Source organism: Sus scrofa, chromosome 13, assembly GCF_000003025.6.
Source record: "Sus scrofa isolate TJ Tabasco breed Duroc chromosome 13, Sscrofa11.1, whole genome shotgun sequence".
NCBI classification, from domain to species: domain Eukaryota; kingdom Metazoa; phylum Chordata; class Mammalia; order Artiodactyla; family Suidae; genus Sus; species Sus scrofa.
In genome coordinates this window covers 151,736,394-151,752,398 of record NC_010455.5, presented here as the reverse complement: position 1 = coordinate 151,752,398, position 16,005 = coordinate 151,736,394, and the positions used below count along the sequence as shown (strand labels likewise).

The following is a 16,005-nucleotide window of genomic DNA, read 5'->3' as shown; positions in this document are numbered from 1 at the left end:
GCCCTCCTCACACATGTAAGGGTGGAAATTATTTCTCATGATGATTTCTCAATACTATTTATATTGAGATGATGTATTTATAATTGTACATATATTGTTTCTAATATTTTTAAAGTCCATAGTAGTTCAACTTAGTTGTGCTTACATTATGCTTAAACAATGACATGAAAATCCTTATATTTGTCATTGTCCAACATAAAAGTGTTTGCAGAATCTCCTTTGAAAAGTGACCGTTAAGCATCAGAACCAGTGCTCTCAATCTTCTGGAACTTCCTGTGCGCTGTAGGGCACAAGCTGAGAGGGGAGGATCCCTTCTTGCAGACAGTATGAGGTCCCAGGGGAATAAAGCAGAAAGGAAGGCTCCCTAGCAGAAGATTCTCTGAGGCTCCCATTAGAAATTGCTGAAGCTGTGAGAAAGATGTTTTCACCAGTCTTTTTTGACAAACAAGAAAAGTGAAACAATGTTTTGAAAATCTGTTCCTAAAAAGAGATTGGGTTGTGGGGTGTTTCTATTTGTTTTAGTCATTTTTAAGGAAGCCATGTGTATTTCCCTGGGGGTGTGGTTTTCTACAAGCCAAATCAACAGTAACACTCTTTCCTCTCCTCCTTCCTTTATACACTGGCCTGTTGGAATCAGATTGTCTGGGAGTGCTTTGTCTGGAACATGACAACACAGTACATGAGCAGTGAAAAGTGCCAGTACCTGTCAATCTTCTCTGAGATTTCTAAATGAACATTTTAAACCCTTTTATCGCAGAAAATGTGCTACCTGTTAACTGTAGCCAAGAAAAATTCACTCCGTATTGGCAGTTCTACTTTTTTAGGCTCCTCCAAGAAAAACACAGGTGGATTATTCTAGTTGAAAAAAGGGGGAAAAAGTCCCAAGGGACCTTAGGAATTACATCTCGCATTTTTGTATTTTTCTTTGGCTTTTCCACAGCACTGAAAAATTTATGACTTTATTATAGATAGCTTTCTGATAGCAACTGATTAGTGTCAGTAGTATCTGATTTTCCAACAGGATAAATATTTGTTAACTGTTAACGAGAAAATGTTGTTAAAGGAAGAATATCATCGCCACCCACTACCCTTCACTGCTTTGTTAGAACTTGATAGTGGGCCTTTTTCTTTCCTTCTTTCTTTTTTTTTTTTTTTTTTTTTTTGGCTTTTGTCCTTTTAGGGCTGCACCCGCAGCATATGGAGGTTCCCAGGCTAGGGATCCAATCATAGCTACAGCTGCCAGCCTACACCACAGTCACAGCAACACCAGATCTGAGCTGCATCTGTGACCTACACCACAGCTCACAGCAACGTCAGATCTTCAACCCACTGAGCCAGGCCAGGGGTCGAACCCACAAGCTTATGGTTCCTAGTCGGATTTGTTTCCGCTGTGCCATGATGGGAACTCCAATAGTGGGCCTTTTTTCTGTTGGCCATTCTTACAGTCATCTGCCTGTCTTATCTCTGATCCCATTTCTTTCTCCAACACTGGAACAGTCTTAGGTGGACACACAGCTCATGTATATCCCTCAGGTAGCAGCCTGACATGTTAGCTTCTGGAAGGTCGTTACTTAAAGGGGCTCTCTTCCCAGCATGCCTTCCATTTTCCATCTGTCAAGCACAGAAGTTCTCCTGCAGCTTCTCCCATCTGTGTGGATTGCATCTTAGTTAATAGGTCTCACTATAAGTGAAAGCCAGCAGTCTGCCTAGCATCCAGCAGGCAGACTGCCATTGCTGTCAGGGCGGGGGTGGGTGGTGGCATGGGACGACTAGGAGACAGTCAAAAGCAGCCCAAGGATTTCCCAACTTTGCTGGTGGCATTCCTGAAATCATTTGTGGCTTGGATTAAAGTGATGTTGCCACTCTGCCAGTGTGTTCTTTGAAAACTGGCTTTACTTTTCTCATTGAGTGTTTTGTCCTCATCCTAGTCAACTGTCCAGAATTTTTTTCTAATATTCAGAATATTCGTTTGCATTTTCTTTGTGGGTATATGTTTTAATCAAGTACCAGTCAATAAATTTTTTGAAATTAAATTTACAAAGTTACCAATATACCATACTATCAATAAGACTTGCTATATATAGAGAGAGAGAGACACACATGCACACAACACATACAACACACACATATATGAGAATCTTTAGAATGAGATACTTACCTGGATAGAATGAATATGCTTTGTTTTGAACTTGGTGAAACATTCCCATACCAATGGAGAGAACTGCAAATTCTCCACTTCAAAAATATTTTACTATTTTACTATTTTATATAGTGTTTCTGCTTTTCTAAGGCAATGATGTAACCTGTCTTGTGAGTGTATGAAGAAAACTATTAGTAAATCTTCTCAAGTATTTCTAAAAAGATGTTTTTTGTCATTGCACAGAATTTATCCCTAATTCTAACGGACCCTGTTTTCAAATGGAATATCTTAAACTCTATCTTTTATCATTTATCATTTTCTGTTTAAATATTTACGTCAAATATTTACATCATGTGCTGATTGATTCTATCACCTCCCCTCTTTTATTAGCTCAACAAAGCTGGATGAAGAATTTGAAAAGAAATTCAACAGCCTCCCTCAATATAGTCCTGTTACATTTGACCGGAAATGTGTACCTGTCCCAAGAAAAAAGAAAAAGACAGGCAGCATGTCCTCAGAACCAACTAAAACCAGCAAAGGTGAGAAGGGTGCTGCACCTTTCTGCACGTGGTCAGAATCTAACAGAACCCTCTTCTAAGCTGTGGCAGCACCTTTTAGATGTGTAATTGGATTTAGACTTGAAGCAGTAGCAAGTTGGAATTTGAGGTTGCTTTCCAGGGTTATCTTGGTTCCTGCCTTAACCTCTCTCTCCCATCTTTCCTTCCTAAGTCTCTGAAGCCTCCATCCTTTGGCACCTCAACCTGTACATTTGCCCTTAAATGTGTAGCTTTTTTCAAAATATTATACCTATTCAACCTTCTGCTTTCCAGAAATCAGGTTGGGAATGTTGAGCTTTTCTTGAGAAGAAGCTGCTGGCTGAGTCCAATTCTTCTGTTCCTGTGTGTCTGCAACAGAAATCCTTCCATTTACCTAATAAGTCGACTCTATTCTTTACTGGCAGTGTGACCAACTCCCCCTAGTACTCTGGCGGTATAATTTTTATCAGTTTTTTTTTGTTTGTTTGTTCGTTTGTTTTAATTTAAGGCTGTATCTGTGGCATATAGAAGTTCCCAGGCTAGGGGTCAGATTGAAGCTTCAGCTAACAGCCTGCGCCACAGCCACAGCAATGCCAGATCTGAGCCGCGTCTACGACCTACACCACAGCTTGTTGTGATGCCAGATCCTCAACCCACTGAGGGAGGCCAAGGATCCAACCTGCAACCTCATGGATACCAGTCGGGTTCATTACCACTGAGCCACAACAGGAGCTCCCAGGTTTTTTTTAATTTGGAAAAATGCTGTGTTTAGCATATTCATTATCAAGAATATCATCTTCTCTGTGTGTATCAAGGAAGCATTTAAAATTATCTCCATGACTTTGATGAATCTCAGCACTTAATAGGGGCAACATTAGAGGGGTTTTAAAGAGTGTGAGGACATCCCCAGTGGTCTCAGCACCTGGGACCACCATTACATTTATGGGCAGGAGCTAAGGTTCTAAACATCTATCTACCTACCTACCTACCTGTCTATTGCATAGATAGATAGGTAGATAATTATATATCTTTACATATCTAGCAATCAAGGATACTGACTAAAGATAAATAATGAGGATATATAATTTGATGGATTGGGGGGAAAAGATAAGTTTTATGTCTAGGGAAAATTACGTCTGAAGAAACCTAAACCTTTCTCCTTCAAGACCAACCCTTTGTCCTTGTACACTGAAGAAAGTTGCTCTGAGATCTTTATCTCAGGATGGGTCTGAAAGGCTGAGAAAATGCCCCCTTCATGATAAAAGGCACAGAGGAATGTAAAGATGATTTTAGAATTAGCTCGGTTTTCTGCTGTGGTTAATAAAAACAAGTCTAGCGAATACAGAACTAAAAAAGAAATGTTGCATTACCACATTTGCTCACCTGGGAAAATAAAGTAAGGTTGTGCTGAGATCTTCCAAGATAGGTAGGAAAGAAAGCGGCTTGTTGACAGGTGGGTAGCTGAGTACCGTAATAGATTATCAAATGAAATGACAGTCCTTGTGCCCTAGAGATGCTTAGGAATAGGCAGAGCAGACCATAGAGCTGGAGATGCCAGGTAGCTTCAGCCCTCATAATTCTAGGATTTAAAGTTTCTGATAAATACCTGACAAGCCAATAACATGGAACTTAATTGATTGATTACAGGATGTACTCTCTTCCTCCACTCCTTGCAGTTGGAGACACTCGTTTTAGAGCTCTGAAGCTGGTCAAATTATCTATCAGGGACTGTAACAATAGATTTTATTTTTGTGAAGCTGTAAAATCCTGAAGTTAGGATCTGTTTTCATGATACCTTCTCTTGGGTCTTGGTTGTCTGTTCTATGTTTTCTTCTCCCAGCTGAGATTAACAGTATTTCTTTCGACGTGAAACAGCTTTTTGGAACTTTAGATTATACTTCATACAACATCATCTTAACTCTTCTGTTATACCTCTCAAGCCACACAAAGTTCATGGTTCTTGTACAGTATATCAGTAATTACATAGGTAGGAAGTCTGTCAAGACCTTAGATTTTGCTCTGCATCCTGACTCATGGAGCAAAATGCAATGAAAATAAAGCAGAAATTAAAATAATATATTCTCTATTTAACAAACTAAAGAAATAGTATTTGTGACTGACTGTAATTTGGCATTAGCAGCACCAGTGTACTCTCCTACAAGTTATTAATGAAATTATCATACCAGCTGTGCTGTAATTGCCTGATCTTTAGAGGATAGAGGAGATTGTTTTCTTAGACTCTAGACCCTTTGCATCTTTGCATAATGAATCGTTCAAAGCAAACACTGGGTGTGAGATCATTAGTTCATTAGTAAAGGAGCATGTGTTCATAAGAAATCTCATTTTCCTCTTCCAACAATTTACCACTTGTCTCTATTTTATTTTCTTCTAAGTTGTTATTCAGCATTCTTTACATTTTTCCCCTGTCCTTATACTAGGTATGTTTATTTATTTATTTAGCTATTCCAGGTGGTATAAAATGTGTAGAATTTTTCTGAAATGTAATATCTAGAAGAAATCATTATGTATGCATTGATATAGTTATATATCTCAGAACCATAGTACCTGCCTGGGCTTATTTTTCCAGTGGTCTTATTTATATCTGTATTTCCAAGTGGTCTCTTCCCCTTTCCCATTGTCCCCGCCACTATCTCTGCCCTGTCCCTTATGTCTATGAGGTAGATCTTGTCAGAAACTCTATAGTAAAAAGGGATAAAAATAATTCCTCCAACGAAGCTCAGGCTACGTTTGAGTAGGCTTAGGATACAGATGACTTAGGAATAGAATTTCTCTTTGCTTCCAGGACCAAATGATCCAGGAAATTATAGTCCATCTAACTCACAATGCAGGTCAGCTGAAGCAGCCCATTCCCCATAGTGTTTTCTGGTCTGTCTGCCACAGTTACTTGTATATATTCAAATGGAAGCTTTAAATTATAACTAAATTTAATTGTAACATCTTGAGAGATTTGTTTTGACACATTAAATATATAGTTAATGTATGAAGCACTTTTTACAAAAGTATCCGAAGTCAGAGTGCTCTGCAAAATAGTTATTTTCACGCAAAGTAGGGTCATGGGGGAAAAGTTAATTGAGTTCAATTTAGAGTGTTTAAATTATGCCCAAGCTTGACCCTTGACTTAGTTTCTCCTCCCTCGTGCCTTTATCTTTTCACGTTTTTTAGCCCATTAACAAACACACTATACTCTTTCTCATTTTTTTCTTATTCACACTTTTATTGCAAGATTGAAATTTCAAATAGTTAAGGATTTGAGATTTTTAAAAATCACAGTGGCAATAAAAGAAGCAGGTTTTACAAAAATTAAAGATTGAGCACAGAATTCCCTGTTTGGGATTGAACCAACCTGAGGATACTTTTTGGTGTTCAAGAGCAAAGATGTAATGATAGCTAGGCTATCCTTTACTCTCAGGAAGTGATAGCTTCCATATTGGGCAGAACTCTTGTCTTTTGTCCTGTAATTATTTAAGAGTTTTCGTTGCTACCAAACTCTTTCTTTTTCTTTTTTCTTTCTTTCTTTCTTTCTTTCTTTCTTTCTTTCTTTCTTTCTTTCTTTCTTTCTTTCTCCCTCCCTCCCTCCCTCCTTCCTTCCTTCTTTCCTTCCTTCCTTCCTTCCTTTCCTTTCTCTCTCTCCCTCTCTCTCCCTTTCTCTCTCTCTTTCTTTCTCCGCATGTGCACCATATGGAAGTTCCCAGGCAAAAGGTTGAATTGGAGCTGCAGTCTCTGGCCACAGCAACAGCAGGATCCAAGCTGTGTTTGTGACCTGCATGACGGCCCTGGGCAACACCAGATACTTAACCCACTAGGTGAGTCCAGGGATCAAATCCACATCCGATGCTAGTCGGGTTCCTTACTGCTGAGCCACAGCAGGAACTCCCCCAAACGTTTTTTTGAGTATGGTGACAGCACATTTGCAGACGTTAAAGGTATACCTGATATAATCCTGAGGTTTTTAACAAGGCATGCATGTCTAGCCCAGTAAGATCACTCCTCCCCTTCAGTGAACTTGTTTGTGCCTGGTTTACTTGAATTTATTTATTCCAGTCCACAGATCCACATGCCTAGCAGTCAGGAGTACTTTACTCTATATTATTACAAAGGAATTTTTTGTTTCATTGTTCATTCATTACTTATGTGTCCATTACAGAAAGGACAACCTAGTCTTCGAATAAAAGTTCTGCTCTTTTTATAGCTTAAAACCACAAAACTACATTCAGCCGTCACAACCAACCTCTTGTTTCTTACAACTGTTCTATAGAACACAGTTCACTTAATTCACCTTACCTGCTGACCTTGAAAATTCCTCGTGTTATACTAATACTGACATGAATCGAGTGAGACTACACTTCTCAGCCAAAATGTGCGCATTTTTCAGCAAACCTTGGACAACATTAGTGTTTTGGGAAAGTCGTTATTCATGTCTCTGTGGCAACTCCTCTAACCCTCCCAGATTGGGGTTTCTCTCTGCTGTTTTCTACCCACTGTGAAGTTGGGGTGCAAAAGAGATTGATACCTTCAAATACAGGCCATTGTGCCCCGAGTCATAAGTGGAGTCGACTCCTAAGCTAGTTTACATGCCAACAGCTGGTGATTTTGACATAAGGAAGAGGAAGCTGGTGCAACAGTCTTTCAAGAGATTTGGAAGGAAGATGAGGGAATGGAAACTTGAGATGATGGTTTAGTGAAAGCTGCCAGTTCTTTGCTTTCTGAATGATTTCTTCTAAAATTCTTCCACTTTAGACTTCCTGCCTTCTTTTCTTTACCTCCATGGACATTTCTATGTTAATAGAATAATTAAGGAAAGTAGTAGCAAATTTTCTTATATGTGCTATTTATTACTAATTTTTATTACGTTATTTTCCTTGGACAAAATATCTAACATATGTTCCTTAGTAGTGGGCAGGAATCAAATTGTTCACTTCTTGACTCTAAAATTACTGCTTCTCAGTAAATACCATCATACCTTATCCATTACTCCTTCATGTTTTTCAATTCCTCTTTTACCTGAAGTTGTCATTGGCTTAGATATGTTTTATAGTTATAGTTTGGGGATGGCTATCAGCAAGGAGGCTTAAAAATATAATTTTCCAGGAGCTCTTCTATGTACTAAACCACTCTGGATGTTCTTTTTTTAATGTTTAAATTGACAAGCTCTGTATTTAGCTTTGTCCTTAAATTGTACTTTTTAAATTTCTCTGAGTGTGGTTGGGTCTGAAAATATATATTCTTTTCTTCTTTCTTAACCCTTTCCTTACATCAAATCATTTTGCTTCTGTCAACCACTTCCTTATCCTATTGTCCTCATACACAGTGATGAATACAGAAACCATTCTCCCTATGAGCCAATACCTTATTCTAATGAAATTGTTTTCCTGTGGGTAAATCACTGAGATCCTTATGGCTCTGAAAAGTCTCAAAATTGTTTTTCTGCTGTCTTCTATTTCTGTTTTCTGTGATTACCCATGTGCCTGTCATTCATGTGCATAAGCCTGCAGTTTCCTGGGTTGTCTGAAATACCTATGAGTGACTGCAGATGGACTGTAGAGAATACCTGTGATACTAATGTAGTTTGTATACATGATAGATTTTCTTTGTATTTGTTAAATTTATTTTCTTTCCTTTACTGCTCACTTCCCCCTGCAACTCCCCCAGAACAAAACAAGAAGTGTTTTCTTTCCTTGATTTCAAACCACCACCACCCAATTCAGAAGTATTTCCTTTTGGTTATTTAGAACGATGGATGTCTTGTATAGTCATCAAAATCTTGCACATCTTTATGTTATCAGTAATAACAGCAATAACTGTCATTTCTCGAGCTCTTTATTTGTGCCTTCCTGTGTTTTAAGACCTTTATTTATTTGTTCATGCAACAGTATTGTTGAAAATCAGTCATGTGTTAAGCACCATTCTAGGCATGTAGAATATATCTGTGAATATATTCTTTGAAAACAAAGAACCCTGCTGCCATGGAGGTTTTATTGTAGTGGGAGTGCCAGACAATAAATAAGCCTAAACAATAGGAAAAATATATAATTTGTAAGAAGGTGGGCAGTACTATGGAAAAAAGAATAGATTTGATAGAACAACTAGGCCCAAAGATCAATAGGAGAGGTAAAAGCCTGAATACTTTAAATCAGCTAGAACTAACAGACATATATGGAACACTCCACTCAATAATAACATAATATACATCTTTCTCAAGTGCACATGGAACAGTCTCCAGAACATACTATATGCTGCGTTTGTTAAATGTTTGCATTTAACAAACCAATACATTTAAAAGGATTGAAATAATTCAAATTATGTTTTTTTGACCATAGTGGAATGAAATTAAAAATCAACAGCAGGAAAAAAAATTTAGAAAACTCAAAAATATATGGGAATTAAACAACGTACTATAAATAACCAGCAAGTCAAGGAAAAAATCAGTAGGGAAATATGAAAATACTTGGAGTTAAAATGAAAATGCAGCATACCAAAATTTATGGGATACAGCTAGAGCATTGCTTACAGGAGAGTTTATATAAATACATATAATAAGAAAGATCTCAAATCGATAACCTAACCTGTCTTGAGACACTATTAGAAGAACAAACTGAACCTAAAGGAAGTAGAAAAAAGGAAGTAATTAAGATTAGAGAATTAATTAATGAAATTAATTAAATAAAAATGGGAAAACAGTAGAGAAAATAATTAAAACCTAAAGCAAAAACTAATTATTTGAAAAGAGTAACAAATTTAAGCAACGTTTAGCTAGACTTACCAAGAAAAAAAGAGGACTCAAATTATTAGAATCAGAAATGAAATAGGGGCCATTATTACCAATCTTACAAAAATGGAAAGGATTATAAATGAACAATTGTATGCCATTAAGTTAGATAACCTACATGAAATGGACAGTTAGTAGAAAGACACTATCCAAACCTGACTGAAAAATAGATAGTCAGAATAGATGTATAACTAGTCTAAAGATTAAATTTAGCAATAAAAAAGTGCCTCCTTTCCTAAGAAGCCCAGGAACATATGGCTTCACCGCTGACTTTTTCCAGACATTTAAAGAAGAATTAATACCAGTTTTTCATAGAAGAGGAGGGAACACTTCTCAACTCACTCTATGAGGCCAGCGTTACCCCAAGGTCAAAAGTAGACAAACACACACATCACAAGAAAGAAAAACTAATCATCAACAAAAATACTAACAAACGGAATCCATATAAGAAGAATTATATACTGTGACCAGTTGGAATTTTACTCCAAGAATGCAAGGGTGGGTTGGTTGATATAATATACCATATCAGTAGAACAACAACAAAGAAAAATCCACAGGATCATCTCAATAGATGTAGAAAAAGCATTTAACAAAATGAACCACCCTTTCATGATAACAAAATCAGAATAGAAGGGAACTTCCTTGACCTGATAAAGTACATCTAAAAAAACCTCACAACTACGATTATGCTTAATGGTGAAAAATTGGGAGCTTTCTTGCCAAGATAGGGAGTAAGACAAGGACATCCACTCTCATCATTTCTATTCAACGTTGTAATGGAGGTTTAGCCGGGCCATCTGGGGGAGTAAGAATACAAATATGGGGAGAGCTGAGAGCTAAAGGATATGGGCTTTGTTTTGGAGGTGGTAGATATGTTCTAAAATTGATGGTGGCTACAAATATTTGTGAATATAAAAGCCATTTAATTGTATCCTTTAGACAGGAGATAGTTTGCCTCTGGGAGGAAAGCAGACATGTGGGTGCAGATGCTGGTAGGTGAGTAAATGCAGCAGGGCCACCTTAGAGAGCTGCTAACTTTTTAAATCCTCACACCAACCCTGTGAGTTAGGCACTGATATTATCGCCATTTACAGGTGAGGAAACAAAATTACATAACAGTTATCAGTCTAACATGAGAATATCAGCAAAGCATAGGAAGCAGCCTGCTCTTGGGAGGTCATTGCTGTTGTTGGCGTTTCTGTTGGGGACTGAAAAATCCCAATTCTCTTTTTTTTTATCTGAGGAAACTCATACAGTCTCACCACTCCCCACACCACCACCACCCCTAGGAAAAAAGTTTTGGCAAATACTTTTCAAATTTTTTTTTTCTTTCTTTGTCAGCCACACCCATATCATATGGAAGTTTCTGGGCCAGGGATTGAATCTGAGTCACAGCTGTGACCTACACCCCAGCTGCCAGATCCTTAACCCACTGCTCTGGGCCTGGGGTTAAACCTGGCGCCACCACAGAGATAAGCCAGATCCTTAACCCACTGTGGCACAGTGGGAACTCCATATTTTTCTACCTTTAAATCACTTTTTTCTTCCTAGAATATTCTTAGAATAAGCTAGAAAGCTATCCGATGCTGTCAGGCTGACTTAAAAGTTGTCCTCTAAGGGCTGTCCTTGTGAAACTCAGTTTCTTAGGGGAGATGAATTTCCTTTGGGATATTTAGGAGCTTTAAGTAAAATATTTTCTTTATTACAGACTACATATCTTTTGCTGTTATTGGTTGTAGTCTGTCTCTGCTCATACACTCTGCAGTTTCTGCTGGGGGTGTCACCCTAATGGAGGCTTTGCCCAATATATTTCTAAGGAAATCTCACTGTTTTTTCAGTAAATCTAGGGAAGGGCACTAAACACGAGTCAGATGAGAAAAGTGGAAGATGACATTTCTTTTGACTCCATTCTCAGGTTGGGGGAGGGTTTAATTGTTTAGAAACACACAGTATTTTTATGAAACTTGTGAATTTTAAATATATTTATATTAATATTGTCTGTAGGTCCTTTCCAGTCTCAGAAAAAGAACTTATTCCACAAAATTGTCAGCAAATATAAGCACAAAAAGGAGAAGCCTAATGTTCCGGAAAAAGGTATTGGTGCCTTCCGTCCTCCATTAAGGTTTCTCAGCCACCTTCATCGTGAGCTCGTCTTTGAGTGATGCTTCACTGCAGCACCTTTGCCTCCACCTCCCCTTTGCTTGCTTCAGTGTCATCGGCTCCTGACACAGGCACATTCCTCATTCCTAGACTCTGCAGCTCATGGCCAAGAGAGATCTCCTTCACTGGGATTCCTACTCAAATCCCATGTTCGTCTCTATTTTCAGAGTTCCATATGAATCCTACAGTTGCCTTTTTTCCCCTTTTTATGTTGTGCACTTTGCAATTTAGTCTTCTGAAGCTCTTCACTTTATTTTTTGTCTATTCTGGTTTTTCTCATGTTGGGCAGCCTTAAAAGCAGGACCTCACTTTCCTACCTCCTAAAATCTTAACCAGTTTTGTGTTCATCTGAAAGTCCCACAGTTTCTATACTTCCTCCGATACTTGAGGATTCTCTCGTCAAGCAGGATTCCACTCCTACATTGTAACCTATCTCTCTCTTTTTTTTTTTCCTATCTATATACTTTGTCAAAATCTTCCCACCTCCTTCAGTCATGTAACAGTTATTTCCAGAGGGCACTAGAGACCTACGCACTCTGCCCTCCCTTTACTCTGAGCATCTGTCTAGTTGTTATGATCTCAATGGGCTCTTGAACCTCTTCAGGGCTCAGGGCTCAGGGCTCATCTGAAGTTTCCTCTCTTCTCACACAGTTCAGGCTGCTAGTCATCTTTCACACAGAAGATGTATCTCCCCATCTGGTTCAGTACAGTCACGTGTCTGGAAAGTCAGGCTTTCTCTAGCATCCCCCTGCATGTTGGTGTCGTGACTGCCATGAACCTGCTCATCTGATGCCTGTTTGCATCTACGTGCATGGCCAGATGTGGAGCCTTCCGTGTTTCTGGAATGAGGCTTTAAATGCAGCTGTCTTCTGTGTGTAGACATACATGCCTGCGTGTTCCTGTGTGTAACCTTTTACTTAATTTGCGTTTTTTTTTTTTTTTCACCTCCACTTCAGCCTCTTAGTTTTTGTTTTGTATGTTATTATTTTTTTCCCTGCTTCCAGGGGAGAAATGTCACTCTTTAGGTAAAATATCAGCTTTTATCGTTAGCTTTTAACCAATCTTCATGTTATCTTGATTAAAGTCATGTAATTATACAACATATTTTAAAAAGGCAAATTTGTTTACTCATTTCCTATATAGCCCAATTATTTTAGTTGGAAAATGCAATTTTGGAAATTAAATGGTTGTGTAAAATTCTGCTTCATTTGTGTGAGAATGCTTTTCATTTAAATCATTTTGTATATTGTCTTATTTTTATAGTATATATGTCTATGCTAGGGGTAGAATTTCACTTTTCTTTTTTGTCGTTGTTTTTAGGAAGTGGGGATAAATGGTCAAACAAGCAATTCTTCTTGGATGCCATTCACCCAACAGAAGGTAAAATAATTCATTGCATCGCCTCAGGTAGTCTCTGCTGGAAGTAGCATAATTTTGTAGGTTTTAAAAGGCATAACTTGGAGTTCCCGTTGTGGTGCAACAGGTTAAGGATCCTGTATTGTCACTGCAGTGGTGCAGGTTCAGTCCCTGGCCAGGGAAATTCCAAAAGTTCCCGTGGGCATAGCCAAAAAAACCCCAAACAAAAAAGCATAATTTACGTAGGCCCAGCCAACAGCATTCATCTTGAGTGTCATAATTGTTTTTTTTTTTTTTTAACATACATGAGACTTTATTGTGTGATAAACGAGGCATTACAAAACAATAGGGAGAATTGGTGCACTATTCAATAAGTAATGCTAAACAATTGATGACCAGAGTGCAAAAGAAATAAATCTTTACGTGACATATACAAAATAAACTGCAGATGATTTAAATATGATAAGCAAAACTTCAAATTATTAGAGAATATATTTATAACTCAAGGAAGGGGGAAGATTGCTTAAATAAGACAAAAATCAGAAATCTAAAGAAAAGACTGGTACATTTGATCAAATCAAAATTCAAAACATACTACAACAGCATAGTATAATCAAGTTAACTCTTCATTCTGTAACAGGATGAAACTTGAAAGCCTTATGCTAAATGTAGAAAACCACACATTGCTGAGTTTTTGTTTTTATTTTTCTTTTTCCAGCCACACCGTGGCATATAGAAGTTCCCTAGCTAGGGGTTGAATGGGAGATGCAGCTGCTGGCCTATATCATATCCACGCAACACAGGATCTTAACTCACTGATCGAGGCTGGGGGCTGGGGATCGAACCCACATTCTCATGGACATCGTGTTTGGGTTCCTAACCCACTGAGCCACAATGGGAACTCCAAGACCACATATTGTATGGTTCCATTTTAATGAAAGACTTAAAATAAGCAAAGTCCTAGGGACAGAAAGTAGATTATTAGTTGCCAGGGCCTTGGAGGAGAGGGAGGAATGGAGAGTGGTAATAAGAAGAGGATTTCTTTGGGACGATGAACACACTCTAAAATTAGATCGTAGATTGGTTGCACAACTTCGTGACTCTAACTAAAACCCAGTGAATTATCGACTTTACATAATTGGGTTATTTTTAATTTTCAAATCAAAACTGACAGATTTTTGATCCTATTAAAGATCATGTGGGGTTTAATTTGCGAAAAGGGGATCTGTAACTTTTGAACCACAATAACAAGAAATTAGAGGTTCTTATAACTAAAAACACTCCCTTTTGCAGCTCATGTTGCAGGCAGAGGCTTATGGGGAGTCTCGGGGTAGCACAGGGCTCTTCTGTTTGGCTGGATGTGGGTGGGCACCCTGCACAAGTGGCTCTTGACCTTAGCTTCCTCCCTGTACCTTGAACGTTGATCCAATGGAATGTCCCTGAGACCTGTGGATAGCCAAAGAAAAGCCCCATACTGACGAGTATAATGTCCCAAGTACAGATTTTATTACAAAATTTCCCACAATCATATTTACTTGTGACTTTATCTAATTCCTGTTAAATATTTAACCCTCAAGTAAATGCTAATTTCATGGTGGGTAAAGGGCCATCCTTCCATTCTTCCCATTGTTGCCCATTTTTCTATAGATTTATTTTTTTATTTTTTGGCTGTGCCCCAGCGTGCAGAAGTTCCTGGGCAAGGGATTGAACCTGAGCCACAGCAGTCACTCAAGCCATGGCAGTGACAACACAAAGTCCATAACCATTAGGCCACCAGAGAACTCTTCCATTTAGGTATTTTAAAAGAGCTGAACATTTTTATAGTGCTAAATGAGGAGTTGCTTCATTTGAAAACCAGAAAGGATCTTAGAGGTCATCTTTTTTTTTTTTTTTTTTTTCTTTTTTGCCATTTCTTGGGCCACTCCCGCGGCATATGGAGATTCCCAGGCTAGGGGTCTAATCGGAGCCATAGCCACCAGCTTATGCCAGAGCCACAGCAACGCAGGATCCGAGCCACGTCTGCAACCTACACCACAGCTCACGGCAACGCTGGATCCTTAACCCACTGAGCAAGGCCAGGGATCAAACCCGCAACCCCATGGTTCCCAGTCGGATTCTTTAACCACTGCGCCATGACGGGAACTCCTAGAGGTCATCTTTTAACTTAATCCCTTTGATTTGCTTATGGCCAGAAAGGGTAAATTAATGAACAAGTCTGTGTCTCTTGATTCCCAAAAGTACTATTTTTCCTTAAAGGAGAAAAAACTAGAATGCATGCGTGGCTTAAGTCATTTATCAAAAATACTCATGTTTTAAAGATATTTGCCAAAAATATTCAAGTTTGAGTTCATTATAAACCTGAACTTTGTTGTTCAGTGGGCATAGTTCACATGATCTGCACGTCTGCTTTTATGTCTTTTTGCTTTTACAGAAAGCTTTGCCAGCAGTACATCTCTTTTCTGACTCGTTATTTCACATTCACAACCTCTGTGGAGTATCATTTCTGCACTTTGCTGGCAAAACAAAATAGAAAACTGTTGTGCTGCTGTCAGCATTAACATCCCCAAATTGACATACATTCACACTTGTAGATTTTAAAAATACATTCTGCGCAGATTTGATCAATGAACTATCAGAGGAATCTAAAAGGGGCATTTAAGACCATATTGCTTTTTCCTTGAAGTGAAACTGTTCTAAATATTTTGTTTTTTAAACAATGAAAACCCTACCTCATATAAAAGGAAGTCTCATAGCATGTGCAGGGGGCTAGAAAGAGCGAAGTGGGTAGGAATTAGGAGACCTGGGTGCTACTCTCAGACCTGCCACCTATTAGCAGTTTTCAGCAGGACAAACTGTTGAACCTCATTAGGATTCACTCTCTACATTTGTGCTCCATGGTAAGATATGTGTGTTTAGGGGTGTGGTGAATGAGAAGGCATAGTGATAGATGAACTATACATTTCATTTTGCCCTCCAACACTTGATTTATTACTGTGATATCTTGAGTGCATAATATAATGCTGACC

General features: G+C 38.4%; 1 protein-coding gene across 26 annotated transcripts in view; it reads left to right on the top strand.

Annotated features, from left to right (window-relative positions):
- Positions 1 to 16,005, top strand: part of BBX (BBX, HMG-box containing) — a 286,716-nt gene that overhangs the window by 252,693 nt on the left and 18,018 nt on the right. For 22 of the 26 annotated variants that reach the window (XM_021070468.1, XM_021070466.1, XM_021070457.1 and 19 more), the window contains 3 exons: positions 2,531 to 2,679; positions 11,468 to 11,557; positions 12,944 to 13,003. In XM_021070468.1, the coding sequence (XP_020926127.1) occupies positions 2,531 to 2,679; positions 11,468 to 11,557; positions 12,944 to 13,003 (299 nt within the window). The remainder of the gene's footprint in view (positions 1 to 2,530; positions 2,680 to 11,467; positions 11,558 to 12,943; positions 13,004 to 16,005) is intronic. The other 4 variants (XM_021070469.1, XM_021070484.1, XM_021070482.1 and 1 more) reach the window with 1 other exon arrangement.